This window comes from Saccostrea echinata, unplaced genomic scaffold, assembly GCF_033153115.1.
Source record: "Saccostrea echinata isolate AGI-Se365-2 ecotype Australia unplaced genomic scaffold, CSIRO_AGI_Sech_v1 ptg000046l, whole genome shotgun sequence".
NCBI classification, from domain to species: Eukaryota; Metazoa; Mollusca; class Bivalvia; order Ostreida; family Ostreidae; genus Saccostrea; species Saccostrea echinata.
The window spans coordinates 8,187,693-8,203,062 of record NW_026889795.1 but is presented as its reverse complement, the minus strand read 5'-3'; the positions used below and the strand labels follow the sequence as shown (position 1 = coordinate 8,203,062).

Below are 15,370 nucleotides of genomic sequence, written 5' to 3'. Positions count from 1 at the left end.
CGAAGCACGAGTGAAAATATAAAAAAAATCCTGTCTCATGAGTGAAATAAATTCCATATTCATCTACAAAACATTGAATTTTCTGTTTATTACATTTTCTTTGATTTTTACTTTGCCTCTGTCTTTTCTTAACACAGTGTCATAGGCTTGATGTCATAGTTGAGCGGTTGAGACGTCATAGCTTAGAAGTTGTGCGTCAGATTGGAAACATTACAAAGCATGGATTTTAGCAACATATTTAGGAAGAAATTTGCAGTTTTAGCTCTATCAAGATGCTTAGTTACTATCTCTATCTTATGACAGGCCAGAACTTATTTTTTACTTTCTTTGATATCCTTTCACACTGTGAGAGCTTATCATTTTTGGTATTCTTTCACACTGTGAGAGAATATCACTTTTATTCAATAAATAAATCACAGTATTTCACTGTTGAAAATGTAATAATGTGTTTATTTTTAATCATAAATCAAATATTGTTTAGAAAATCATTAAGGCTAAGGTAAAATATTACCTGACTATGAACCTTAAACATATCACACTTCTCTGAGTAATTGCGTTTAGATTATTTTTTTTATACCCCCCCCCCTTTGAAAAGTGGGAGGGTATATATTGATCGGGGATGTAGCGATCGGGATGTCTGTCTGTCTGTACGTCCATCCGTCTGTTACACTTTGGGGTACCCATCTCTTATCCTCAACTCCTCTTATACCACTGAATAAAATTTAATGAGACTTTCACAGAATCTTTATTACATAGTGCCATTGTGCACCTCCTATTTTAATTTTTGGTCTGACACATATTTTGGGTCTCCCAAAGCATAACATGGACTTTGCCATTATAAACATATGGGAAGCAGGGGGTATCATTTTGTGAGCTCAGTGCTCAGAGTGCCTCTAGTTTTTTTTTTTTTACTTCCCTTGCGATTAGTAAATGTATTACTTTAAACCAAACAATGCCTGAATTATATATATATATATATATATATATATATATATATATATATATATATATATATATATATATATATATATATATATATATATATATATATATATATATATATATATATATATATATATATACATATGGACTATGGAGTTTTAATAACATTGAAAAAAAAATATATGTCAACTTTACTGAAAAATTCTTTCATGGAGGAGAGATGTTTTTCCTTTCCTATGTGTTTTTCAGGTAAAAGTCAGGAACCTAGAAATGGGCATATAGATAAAACCTGATTGTAGGGTAAACCTCTCATGCAAATAAAGCGGAAACAAATATATTCAAAACTGTTCTACATGTAGTCATAGATCAGAAGAGCTAATGCGATCATGGGCGGATCTAGGAATTTCCGTCAGGAGAGGCGCTGGATTTTTTTCAGAGACTGGGCTCTGAGGGTTGAAAAGTAAAATCCACGTATGCCAAATTTGCACGCGAACCATATCTCATACCTTCCCTTTATATTTATACTCTTGAATCCCCATCTTTTGAAATTTTACGGGGTCGTGTGCCACCTATAAGTCCACCAAAGGCGATGGTAGAAATTCCGTTGTTTATCTATCTATCCGTCTATAAAGTTACGTTTAAAAACACGTATACAAAATTTTAATTATGAACAAAAAATTTCGTATTGTAAATCATACTAGTAGATCATAGCATTCAACGATGTGGCTAAAATTTATTTTTTCAAAGATCTTTAAAAAAAAAATATCAATGTATGATAGAAGAATGACAAAATAATGAATGATTTATTTGGATTTGTCAGTTATTAAATAAAAGATTTCAAATTTTATCATACAGCCATGATAATTTAAAATTTAAATGGACACAGTATGACACAGAATAATTTGAAACACAAATATTTGTTGGATGGTACTGAGATTTTTTTTCTTTTCTTTTTTCTTTTTTTCTGAAAGTGATGTGTACGCACTTGCGTATAGGCAGCTACGCGCCTGTAAACAGTACTTTTTTTTCAAAATTATACTCCTCCCAAAGCATTTATCCCAGTTTAACAAAAAAAAAAAAAAAATTAAAAAAAATAAACCAAAAAACTTGCATATAAGTAGACTACAATGCTGAATTCCGTGTCATGGCTGTATCAACCGGGAAGGGGGTATAGTATACTATAAAAAACATAAACAACAGAAAATATAAATACACTATGTCTGTGCCCCCTCATTGATAACTTCTGAATTTTTTTCCCTTATGAAGGAATTTTTGCGTGATTGTGTCCCCCAACCCCCCAAAAAACTGAAATTGCGAAACACTTATCCCCCCCCCCCTGGACATACATTATAGGGTGCACAAGCCTTTATTATGGGCAGTATGTACATAATAGGCTGTGTACATGGAAATGAAATTGACTTTTTAAACTTACAATCAATAGGGGTCATCTACCGGTATTATCTGAGATGCAACGACCAGAAATAGTCTTCTACATCACATCTTTAGCAAAAACACGTTTCTCATGATATATCAGTAATTAGTTGTTTCAATCTTTGCAGAGATAATGAACGGAAAGCAAATACTTGGAATTTTTCTAAGTCCAAGGGGCATAACTCTGTCAAAAAAATGCTCGATTCTACCCAAAACAGAACCTGACCTAGATATTCTTATGATAAATCTGTATACCAAAGAAAGAGGGCGTACAAGGCGAGGACGATCACCCGCTCTAAGACAATACATGTACTCAATTTTCAAAGTTCACGAAAAAGTTATATTTTTCTAAAATTATGTTTTCAGTAATGGCATCTTAAACACATTTGATTCAATTATTTTATTGAGTGACTTTTTGATTTGTTTTTAAAGTTGACAGAAAAGCATATTTAGTGGAAAATGGGGTTATTTTAGCCATAGAAAATGATTTATAAATATGAATTGGTCAAGTCTCCACGCTTCAACAAACTCGTTTATTTAAATCACACTGACACACATCATTGCATGCATGACAACAAGATTTCGTAGCGTAGTGGTTCAGTATTACGCCTGACCGTGAGCTTTGGAGAGGGTTCGACTCCTGTGAGAAACATTTTTTTACCATAGTAACCATACCTTAAAACATGTGAAAAATAAATTATATATCAATAAACTATTCAATAAAATAAAGGAAGCAAATGTGTAAAAGTTGATATTGACAATACATTTTTTGAAAAATGTAACTTTTCATGAACCTTAAAGAATTGAGAAATGTCTTTTTCAGAGCGGGGGATTGTCCTCGCCTTGCACGCCTCCATTATTTCATTTCAGTATGTGCAATCTCTGCGAAGAAAATGAACGAAAACTGTTGGTGGACCGACAGACAGCAGCAAAACAATATGCCCTCCCTTCTTCGAAGGGGGGCATAACTATAGGCATATAAGGAGAATGCATTATGATAATTTTGTTATCAATGTTTGAATTCGATGAACGATGTTGTCATGGTTACTAAAATAGAAATTTCTGTAAAGTGATTCTTTTAACTCACTAATCCTCCAACAATTACTGTCCGATTACAAGAAAAACTGGTTCACAGTTACACTTGACCAATATATACAGTACAACATTGTAATTTCGGTGGTGTCTCGGACCAGTAGGGGTGCAGTCTCTTCCGAGACTTTCAATTCGGAGAGAAACCCCGGGAAGATTTGTGCATTTCATTATCCTGTTAACAATCTAATTATTGTTGGGTTTTTTTTAATACACTGTAACTAATAATTAGAACTACCTATAGGTGTCTTTTTAAAACAAAGTTGACGAGAAGTTTTGGAGTCGTCACCTTAATGTACGCTGTCAATGTTTTATAAAGAACCGCTTAATTACGTTTGAAAGATTTCACGAAATGCAACCCCTTTTGTTGTCTTTGCGGCAGTGGTGGTAATTAATAGGTATAGAGTCTTAAAATACCAATCTACTTTACCAAGCTTTTTCAAAAATTTAAATAATACGACCTCTTGAACATGATTAGAACAAAACAGCGGTGGAAACAAAGCCGTTGGTTGTTCCGGGGCTTTAACACAATTTCTCTCTGGTGTTTTGGGGTAATATACAGCAACAGCTGATTATTAAGGTGCACTGTTAGTTTAATCTCGGACCGTGTCGTTAGTGGGAGTAACCCTGTGTCCAATGCTGCGATCATTCTCTGACGTAATGATGAATTGAATGTGGACATAGTTTTATTATAAAGTATTAAGTGCAATATTTTGTTAGTAATAAAAGATGTCTGCCACCGCAGTAGCCAGAACTGTAAGTTTCACCTCTATCTTTTTTTAAAATTTATATAAGTAATTTTATTTTATCTCATATTTTTTTTTCTCCCAATTTTTAACTCCATAAAATTGTCTATTGTTCTTATCAGGCATGCGCATACAAAGTGACGATAGAGAAGATGATGTGAAAGTTAATTTAATTGAATTTAACAGAGAAAATTAATATATAATAAATGTGGATAAAATATATAGTAGCTAAGCGGCCAAGGGGAGGAAAATCAACTACCATCTCTCTTTCCCCTCCTCCCCCTATTTTTTTGGTTTGATTGTTATTAGATATATCAGATAAATGACCTGTTGGGTAACCAATTACTCCCCCTCCCCGCCCCCTAATTTTGGGTTGCTTATTATTAGACATATGTGAACTGCTGGATAACCCTATCAATCTCTCCCTCAGTGGATTCATGCAAGTCTCCAGAAAGTCTCATTCTGTCTTTTTAATTTTTCTTTGGATGTACAAAGGTTTTTTTTTAATTCATGTTTAAATTATTAAATATGTACAGATATGTAGAAATATCATGCTGTAACTAATCTTAAATTCCCCTCAAAATGCACAGAGTAATGTCATAAAATGTAAAATAAAAAAAAAATAAAATAGATTGATTATCGGTTAAGTCCATGATTAACCTCGGAGGATTAATTCGACTGAATTGTTATATAAATGTTCTGTGCGTGTGTATTAAATGATTTAAAAGCTTGGGTTTGGATTATAACTTACAAACAACCAATCACACGCTATGTTATTTAAGATCGTTTGCCTTATACAAATTCGCGGCCTCCATTCCTCTGTCAAATCATTAAATGTTGGTTTAATATATCACTTAATATGAATTTCTAAAAGAAATATAATTTTAAAATTAAGGGAGCCGACTGGGGTTTTATTGTGTAAAAATTACAATAGAAAACCTCTTTAATCTTTTATCATAGGTAACTTACATTGACATCAGCATACATGCCAAATTTAGGCAAAGCCTATCGTCTTGGTATTTTCTTAGGGACCGTCTCCAAATACAGGGTACATTTACTAAAGGATAATATGGGAAATGCTAGTTTTTCACTCTTTAAAACAAATTTTCCAAATACTAGTACTACAATAGACTTTTTGCTGAAATTATAATATATGATGAGTAATACTATATTGTAAATTATATGTAAGAACACAAAATCCTATCATCTGGTTTCCAGATAGGGCATCTTAATATGTATTAAAAAAATGAGATTTTTAAATTCTTGTGTTTAAAATTTTAAGAGCATGCATGTGTTTTATGTTTTTTTTCTTCTTTTTTTTATATCATTTTTTTATGTTACCCCTCATAAAGAAATTTTATCATAACGCCATAAATACACTATTACTACGTCCATCTACCTCTCAGTTGAAAAATCGTAAAAAAATCAGTTTGTTGAAATAATAATTATAGAGTTTTTTAACCTAGGTATGATTTCTTAAGTTCGTTTAATTTGATAAGTTGCTTTAAAGTGTAAATAAGCTTCATTTTACTATGCTGCGCAAAGTATTTCGCAATGAAAACCCCACCCGGTCCCTTAAAATGCACACAATTTCAGCGTACAACGTACACTGTTTACAATTTCAGCGTACAACGTACACTGTTTAGAACAAAATTTGAAAGAAATTACATTGCAACTTGACAAATTTTATCCAGGAATAATCGACTTTTTTTTAGTCATTTATTCAAGTGAGAGTTATCTTCCTTATCAGAGGGTCAATTGACCTTAATTTTGAGTACAAAGGGATTGGATAACTGCATGCATGTTCTAAAAACTTACATGCTCTAGAAACTCTCCCTGCAAGTGGAAATTAAGTCACAGTTTATCATACAAATTTTAAAAAATGTAAATGATTATAGATCAATGTATTTTATAAATACATTTTTATAGTACATATACAAGACTGCATTTGAAATTATATCTGAGAGACAATTTATATACATAATACATAGTTAATATCAGATCTTTTGTCACACACTGACACATGCACAAACCAATAAAAGAATTATTTTACAGACATTTTAGCATCTAATTCTTTTTAAGCTGGGGGGAGGGGAGAGAGAAAAGGAGATTAAAAGGTTAGATGTAGTTGGACATTACGGAAAAGGGTTAAAAATGCGTGAGATGAATATTTCACAATGTTTTCGTTTTTTAGATAAAAATCGTTTAATTAATACATACGAATGTCAATTATAAATTAATATTTCAAAATTTTCTTTGTTTACCAACAACTGTTTTTGCGCAATATCATTAAATCTCTTTAGTATCTATGCTTAGTGAATTCCTATGTATACAAATACTTCTTATATATTACATGTATTTAACTTTTAATCCGTTATGCGCTTAAAATCCTGTGCATTTCGCCTGTTTGTTCATTCACAAACTGTCAAATTCATATCAATTTAAAGCACAAACTTGTCATCTGAGATAATCTACGCAATGCGCTCTACAAAGGGCACCTGTCAATATGAACAGTATATTATTTGTGACCACAAAAGTTTGAATTATAGAACATAACCTCTAGAGATTAATTTAGAAAAAAAAATCGATGCAAAAAAAGAAGTCATTTTAAATTTTCTTTTCTGAAACGTACTTTGATATTATCTATAAATTTTGCTAAAAAAATGATATTAAAATGTCTATAAGAAATTCAAGGGTAAAAAATGCATTTTCTGCATGCATGCATCTTGATTTGTGGATGCACCCCCCACACACAAATATATATACATGTATACCGCGGTGACCCCTTGTTTGTTCCACTTTTTTCGATGACATGCATGATTATGCAGGTCAATGCTGATTAATTTTGTAAAAATAAATAAAATTAAAAAAAATAATAATAAAAAATAAAAACTGTTATCTTCGACCACAAGTCAAAAGTGCTTGTTTGATAAGAAAAAAGTAATGTGCTGCATACATGCATTTAGAATAAATGTTTTAGATTATTATACACTCAACTGAGCATGGGCATTTGAGAGAGTGGTGGTGGCTTGTGGCGTGGGGAGGGGGAGGGGGGCTAGGAATATGATGAAGTGCCCCAGTGCCTCCGGTTGCCACGGGAGAGTAAAATCTAATTTTCTGTATGATTTAAGACCATACCAGGACCGACCACTAACCCGTACATGGAGGCCGAGGACCAATATGCAGACGACAACTTCAGCACGACCTCCACCCAGCTGGACACTTACTCCAATTATACGGTCAACACAGAGACGCCCATGTCGCGCCTCAGTCGGTATGGATTCAAGATCCGCTCCTCGTCCAGCTTTCCCAGCATCCTTAATCTCTACAGCGAACCAATCAGCGAGGAGACGGTGAGTATAACTTGTAACATACCGAATTTGTTCTGAAATCTCATTCGTAAAATAATCAAATTCTTCGTTGCTTACACTATATAAATAAATGTGGATAAAACATTAGGGATGACACTAGCATTTAGAATTCAAAAAATGTTGAACTTTTTGTTTTTTAGCCAACAAAGAAAGAAAAGAAAAAGAAGAGAACAAAAATTCGATATTCGGAGAGTGTTCGATCTAAAGGCTCCAACCTGGAAAACTTGGTGTCAGAATCCAGGCGGACGACGGAGGTGAGAGTTGTTTTGTTTCTATTATACTTTTTAAAGTTTGCATCCTGGTCTGTTATAGTTAAAAAAGTTCTATTGTTAAATTGATCTTGTTCTATACGGACACGGTTTATTGATAGAATTCTTTCCGTGTGTTTGCAAAAAATAGGGCAGATAACTGTATATAATCTACAGTTGTATCTATAATCAATCGGCAATCCTCGGCTGACTCCGCTACTCTCCATACAAACCTCGGGTGTGATTGGCGGAGGAATAAATCGATGCATTTCTCCACCGAAACTACCTTTTAAATCATTTCATATTTCAAATTGCATAAGGTTCACCTAAAAAATCTTCTATCGTATCTAATGCCCATTGTATATTTAGTTTGATTACAACCTTCTGTTAGTAGTTCTTGAAAGCAGAAACCTGAAGTGTTGGACGTGCCACGAAGTAAATCGGATTTCAAAGGAATAATATTTGGAGGAAATTCGGATTCGATCACATGATTGTATGAACACCGATTGTCTGAGTTAAGTGTGCGAGGTGCTCCGATAGTTTTGAATGTTAAAATGGCACATTATTTTGAGGAGAGATGAAAAAAGCATTGATAGAATTTTTTGAATTTTTCCTTTATACGGATTAATTCAATAGGTGGAAGTCACAGAAAAGCTCAAAAAGATTTGTTATCGAATAATTTAGTGTTTCCTCCCTTACAACTTCGTTAATTAATACTTTCCAAAGTTGAACCTGAGCGGATCAGCTATATTATTTTACTGGAAATCCCACTCCATCTTCCTTCCGCCAAAATGTTGGGTATGACGTTGTAATCTCATTAAAGATATTTCCATATTAAATAATAAAGTTATCTTTATTAGTTAAATGATAAGTTCAAACAGCTGTTTCTTCAATTGCATTCTTAAACATAAACAACAAGATTAAAAATGATTGTACTGTATCGAATAACCCAGAAAAAAGAAGCGCAGAACAGAGGGCGATAAAGATCGACCTGTCTTCATACTTAGTCAGTGTTAGTAGCAATTAAAACTGCTCGCGCAAATCGTGAGGTGACGTTAGATCCACCCTCCTTCAATGTAAGTCGTCATCAGGATAATTAAAGCATGAATCTGATTCTAGTGAAAGTTCTCGAATTTCCAGTGTTTGAAGAGGAATTCTGTGATAACACATGTAAATATCTTTCTAGAGCAGAGACAATTTTATATTTCATTATCGCGTGTCGGGCTCAATCGAAAATCCCCCAACACAAAGAAGGGGCTTTAAACTAGTTCCTCGAATCTGTCTTATCTTAAAATTGAGTTGGTCTTTTTTGAATTATGTATGGGTCGTAAATTATTTGCGCTAATGAAAGGGAAATTACATAAACACAGAGTTATTCACACAACATGTATTACGGAAAAAATATTTCATTGATTTTGTCTTTTCGCTCAGTAATCGCCATTAGAAACAGACCATTCTCTAACTCTCTCAGTTCATCAAGGAAGCTGATATTCGTCTTATTTCGGATATATCGCCCCAACTCCGCCATTGTTTTTGTTTTTAAAAGTTAAGTGATTTAGACAATGCCTTTATACAAAGAAATTTTTTAGGATCATAAATTCAAACAAATTTACTCATGAGTGAGATAAGTGAATGACTTGGCAATGTATATGTATATGATCCCACAGCGGAGGAATATCGCCCGCTTATCCGAGGATGTGACCTCCACGCAGGATAGGAGGGAATATGTGGTAAGTTTGTGGTAAAATCATCGGAATTTGTTGTAAATCACTGTTAGTTTGCAGTACATTTATTGGGATATATATGGTATATAGTTGTGTGGCGCATTGTGGGAAATTTTGGTGTAGATGCCAAGTGCTGGTTTTTACAAAACAAACTTTTCAAAAAGATTTTTTTTCAAGCTTGGATTTTTAATTATTATAAGTGTAGTTTATCAATTTTCAGTCTAAATTGTAAAGGATAACATATATGTACATGACAACTTAGATTGAAAATTAATAAACAGCACAAGTATATTTCTGGGATGTGCGGATCCAGTAGTAGTTTTCCCAATGAGGAAAGGGGAAAGGGGTTTTTCTCGTCAGAACCGGGGGATGAGGGTTGACGAGAGAGAGAGAGAGAGAGAGAGAGAGAGCTTCATGTCTGAGGTGCACTTGTCTTATGTCATTTTCGGCCTAGTTTGCTATATGAATGTGAATTTGATAACACAGTATGTCCTATACATGTAGATGGGTACGGAATACCCTAGGAACCTTTCTTCCACTGGATCCGCCCTTGTCAAGGCAGTGGGTGCAGGGTTTTGATGGACTCATTTTTCTTTTACAGTAATTGAACTCTGGGTATAATGGGACTTGAAATGGTTGCTTTTACATATGTTCAGGGTACATGTAGCTTAGTATTTTTAAAATAAATAGATCAGTACTGGTATCCTAAGGTGTTCCGAAGAGTAACAGAGAAAAAAAATCATAAAACCATTATAAGTCCATGATATTTTTCAGTGGGATGTAAGATGATATTTTATGTTGTAGAATCGTGCAATCCGAATCGAAGCTGTGGCTCGCGAGCAGATGGAGAGGTATGAAAAGTATATCAAGAAACTTCAAGATAAAGTAGAAAAACAGAGGGAAGACAGGAGGATCAACGAAGAGGAGATGTCCAGGAGGATAAAGGTCCGAGAGGAGGAGGTATATATAAAATAGGAGGACCTCTTGTAGGAACTAACCCCCCTACTCCACCCCCACCCCTCACCCCCGATCTGACCCCAAACCCTTGACTGTGAGATTCGAGAGGAGGAGGTATGATTTATAAACATATAAGGAGGACCTTTTATAGGAACGAACCCCCCCCTACTCCACCCACCCCTTCACCCCTTACCCCCAATCTGACCCCTCACCCTTGACTGTAAGATCCGGGAGTAGGAGGTATGATTTATAAAAAGAAGGACCTCTAATAGGAACTAACCACCCCTACTCCATCCCCCCCCCCCCAACCTGACCCCATCCTTGACTGTAAGTTCTGGGAAGAGGTATGATTTATATAAAGGAGGATCTCTTATAGGACCTAACCACCCCTATCCCCCCATCATAATCCCCACCCTGACTGAGAGGAGGAGGTATGATTTATATAAAAAAGGACCTCTAATAGTAACTAACCACCCCCTACCCCACCACCACTATCATTGACTGTATAAGACCCAGAGGAGAAGGAGGTATGATTTACTGCAGTACACAGAGGAGGCCACAAGACTTTTAATAGGAGCCTCCAAGTTAATTTTCCAATGCTGTCTATGTATGATACATTGGTGCGGTGGGTAGGTGGGGATGTTGTAGAACAGTTCATAAAAAAACAATTAATATTGGGTAGATTATGCTTTTAAGGGGGCATTATATGTTTTAGGAGGAAGGGGTACACATACAAGTATTGCTTAACCTCACGGTAATTGTTAAGGGATCTTTTTGGGGGGTTTCTTTAAATTTTATAATGTTAGTTATGGTAAACTGAAGCTTTTTAGGATGAGATTTATAAAAAAAAATTGGTATCTTAAAAAGACAAAGTATAAACCATATGCTTTTGATATTTTAAACATAGAAATTTTCAAATCTTGGAGTTTTTATTTTATTATCATTTCTTTTTTTTTTATTTTATTTTTTTAAAATTTTCTGTAAGAATCCATAGTATCTGAAATGTTCTGTAAAACACGAAATTTTCGTAAAAAATTTGACATTTTGAGATGCGACCTTTTAAAAACCAGATGGTAGAATTTTTTTAAATGTATATAGTTAATGTACCTGTATTTTGAGACGATCCCTAAAAATACCTTAGTCGGTAAACGAAATGAACTTTGCATGTTGAAGGCTATACATAGTATAAAAATAAATGGTTTTTCTATTGTAGTTTTTACACAATAAAAATTAAAACTCCAGTCGGCTCCCCTAAATGGGGAAGAATTTGATTTTTTTTGTCCTTTGTCTGCTAACACCAGGGGGGACTTTTATTATTATCCTTTACGTATAAATGTAATGACTTGAAACAGCCATGTTTCAGTTTTATTTTCTAATTCACAAACACGATACATTTTAAAATCTATCACATGTATAAGGTTAAAATAAAGGATTGTAACTTGGTAACTTAAGATTGAAGGAAAAAAAAATCATGATACAAGTAGTTCTCGCATGTTCCATTGGCAATGATCCATACAGTAAAAATAAACATTTAGAGAAAATATTTTATTTATATAAACATTGAATTCCTGTAAAATGTTTAATATTCAAAGACCTTACTACAGATAGGGAAATAATGCCACCTTTACAATTTTCTTTTGTTTCAGGAGCGATTACGAATGAGCATAAAGAAGCGACCTAAACAGGAGCTGGTCAACGAACTGCCCTATATAAAACGCCTCCCAAAGTCCAAAATGAGGAAGGTAGACCCAATAAAGAGAGCTTTAAATTGTACTGAGGAATTTGCACAGTATTTTTTTTGGGGGGGGGGGGTAATCTGTTACTTTTATTGAAGGGGGATTTATAGAATTTATTTGCACACCTTTGGTGGAGTTTATATGTAATGTAATAGACAGCTTTATTTTCAGTATTAAAATATTGTGAACAAACTTTTATACGCGTACAGGCGAGAAATTTCCAATACAGTTCAACGAAGAAAAAGCGATTTTGAGCATGTCCAAACAATTGAACAAATTGTACTCTTTTCAACTACATCTTTTTTTTTATAAAAGGTTGTGCGGCTTTCGGACGATCTACAGAAAAAAGGTGTTCTTAAAACCCAGGGAGACGTTGACAAATTCTGGCAGGATTTTGGACATTCCGGCTTAGGTCAAGATATTATCAAAAAAGACCCAAATAAAGAAGGTTGGTTCTGAAGAAAACTCAGGGGCGATAAATGTTATTGATATACTTTTTTCTGTTTCCTAAAATTTTTCTGGGTAAATTAGTTATACATGTACTCAAAAAACCCTAGAAAAGCTTCACACTTGCATTATTTTAAGGACGAATGACCTTCTTGTAAGGGAGATAACTGAAAATTTAATTAATAACCATGTTAACGTCATGAGATAGTTCGATTATATTCTGCCGGAAAAATTCCATTCGAGTAATGAGAGAGAATATTTACCCTTAATTATTTTTTTTAACTATACATGACTGTGCAATTCTCACTCTCCAGAGTATAAAACAATATTTTTTTTTGTTTCTAGCTGACCAATCTCCAGAGGACTGGACAGGAATTCGACGAAAATCAAAAGCCAAAATAAAACTTGGCAGACATTTAGCACCAGAAAGTCCCGACAAATACAGTGAAGCTAGCATACCGCCGCGAGGTCACACCAAACATCTCGCGGAGGAAATCTTAACGGCACGTGACAAACATGACCCGGAAGGACTGACTCCGGAAGTGAAATATCCTGAAAGAAAAAGTAAATCTCGACACAAGAAAAACTTGCCCCCCATTGATAAAAAGAGAGACAAATCAGAGAAAAATCGGAAAAAGGCAAAATCCTGGCCTGACCGAGACCCGACCGAGGACCTCGATGCCGACAAGAAAGATGTTCTAGGTCTGTTTTTCCCTGATGTTTTCTGACTTCAGTATTGTATGTTATCATAAACACTTTTTCACTACATAAGTACTCGTATATGAAAAACTCCTAGGAAAAGCTACATACTTCTAGATGTACATGTAGTTGACATTTCCTTTATCTTAAAACTAGAGTTATTGAGAAAATTCTATAATGTATAATCATATGTGCATTCATACCTGTATTTACATGTACGGTGTATAGTATACTAACCAAAAAACATCTCTACAAATATTTTGACAAGTGATTATTTAAAAAAACCTTTTTTTACAGCCAACGAAGTCTAGCCCACAAATGAAGTAAATCTAACCTCTACGAGCAATACAAGGAATTCAGATGTAAATTTAAAGATGGACGACTGTCACACCAATACTTCAAAGACTGTCTTTACATTAAAGATGGTTTTAGATTTTGGAGACCTAGAGCAGAGATCGATGCCAGCTTTAATATTCAGTTTTCATCTTATATTAATATAAAAAAAACAATGTAATACATACTGATTCTTCTAAGCAATTTTTGAATGTATTCTGTTCATTGAATGCAATGAATGATCAAAGTGTAACACCGAGAATAAATATCTGCTCAATCCACTCATTATAAATTGTATTAGATAATTATTTATCGGTAATTACTTACACTGTACTAACGTTTGCCAAATATAATACCGGTTAACCATGGTGAAGCACTATGATATGAGATTGGATGACGTCATTACCTGAGTATCAAAATTGGATCTAGTCATTAGGAAAACGGCTATGGACAATATTTTAAAAATGAAAATACAAATTTATGAGACTGGTAACAAACTAGTAGCACGTAATCAGTCATGCTTTTCTGAAAATTCACGTGCAACTATAGGCCGCATGAGGTATTATTATTAACGTAATCCCAGCCTAGATATCGCCATGCGCAGATCTGAAAAGGAGGTGGGGGGGGGGGGGGTCAGGGGTCCAGACCTCCTGGGATTTTCAGAATATTTATATACCAGTAGTAAAGTAACCAAAAAAAAATTACCTTGGACCCCCCTTGAAAACACTTACCTCCTGGTAAAATGGTAAGGAGATTCATATTTATGAAGGAAAGCGACTTGTCTCTCGATCCCATCCGTAATAAATTTTTTTTCGGTTTGGAGAAGTTGTTAACTTTATTGGGGTATGCTTTTGTTTTTTACTACATGTCGAAACATTTCTGTGAGGGACTACCCTCTCCCATTCCGGACAAATTTCCTGGATCCGCGCATTATCACCTTAATGACAACAAAAACGGATATTTATTTCTTCAGTAACAAAAGTAATTTTAAAAGTTACAGAAATATATGAAATTAAATGTAAATGATTTAGATTAACAAGCTTCAAATATCTTAACCTTGTTAATAGAACAAATTCGGTCATTTTCTTCTTTCAGCTTTTTTTTTTTTACCTCCGTTGTTTTGTTTAACTTTCGGACATTTTCAGACGTTTCTCTATATATATCAGCTTAACCAGTTTAGGAATTTCATGGTCTACACCCCTTTAACAACGAGGAGAGTAGAAAAATTCATCAAAAATTATGTAATATTCAAAAATCTTTTACATTTATATATGAAGGAATCACTTATAGACATTTCTAAGAAACACTGCATGCTTATAAGTACAAGTAATGGTTATAAGCCTCAAACTGTCCTTTATGTCAGATATTATAGCTGGTCCGAAGCGCATTAGCGCCGAGGTGAGTTTAATACTAATATCTGACATAGTGGTCAGTTTGAAGCTTATAACTTACTTAAAACATTTCACCAATGTCGAACACTCCCATTGTTAAGTTATTGGACACCTACATGTAAACTGGTCTCGTTCTACTTTGGTGACATTACCTCGTACTGTCCATTAAGTTGGGCCAAAGAAAACGAGTTTCTGAATTTACCACTGTAGATTTTCAATAGTAGGAATCATCACTTTTTATATCGATAAATATAAA

General features: G+C 34.1%; 1 protein-coding gene across 1 annotated transcript; it reads left to right on the top strand.

Annotated features, from left to right (window-relative positions):
* Window positions 1-4,113: 4,113 nt before the first annotated feature.
* LOC133202123 (kinesin-like protein KIF16B) lies at window positions 4,114-13,934 on the top strand. The gene is made up of 8 exons (XM_061337900.1): window positions 4,114-4,218; window positions 7,340-7,561; window positions 7,720-7,833; window positions 10,356-10,511; window positions 12,158-12,250; window positions 12,560-12,692; window positions 13,037-13,393; window positions 13,688-13,934. The coding sequence occupies exons 1-8, from the start codon at window positions 4,192-4,194 to the stop codon at window positions 13,699-13,701; spliced, it is 1,116 nt and encodes a 371-aa protein (XP_061193884.1). The 5' UTR covers window positions 4,114-4,191; the 3' UTR covers window positions 13,702-13,934.
* The last annotated feature ends 1,436 nt before the right edge of the window (window positions 13,935-15,370 follow it).

Bases quoted from the DNA above. Each gene is read 5' to 3' on its own strand.
- LOC133202123 (XM_061337900.1), top strand. From the start codon at position 4,192: ATGTCTGCCACCGCAGTAGCCAGAACT. The intron at 4,219-7,339 runs GTAAGTTTCACC...GTATGATTTAAG, and splicing joins CCACCGCAGTAGCCAGAACT to ACCATACCAGGACCGACCAC. The intron at 12,693-13,036 runs GTTGGTTCTGAA...TTTTGTTTCTAG, and splicing joins AAAAGACCCAAATAAAGAAG to CTGACCAATCTCCAGAGGAC.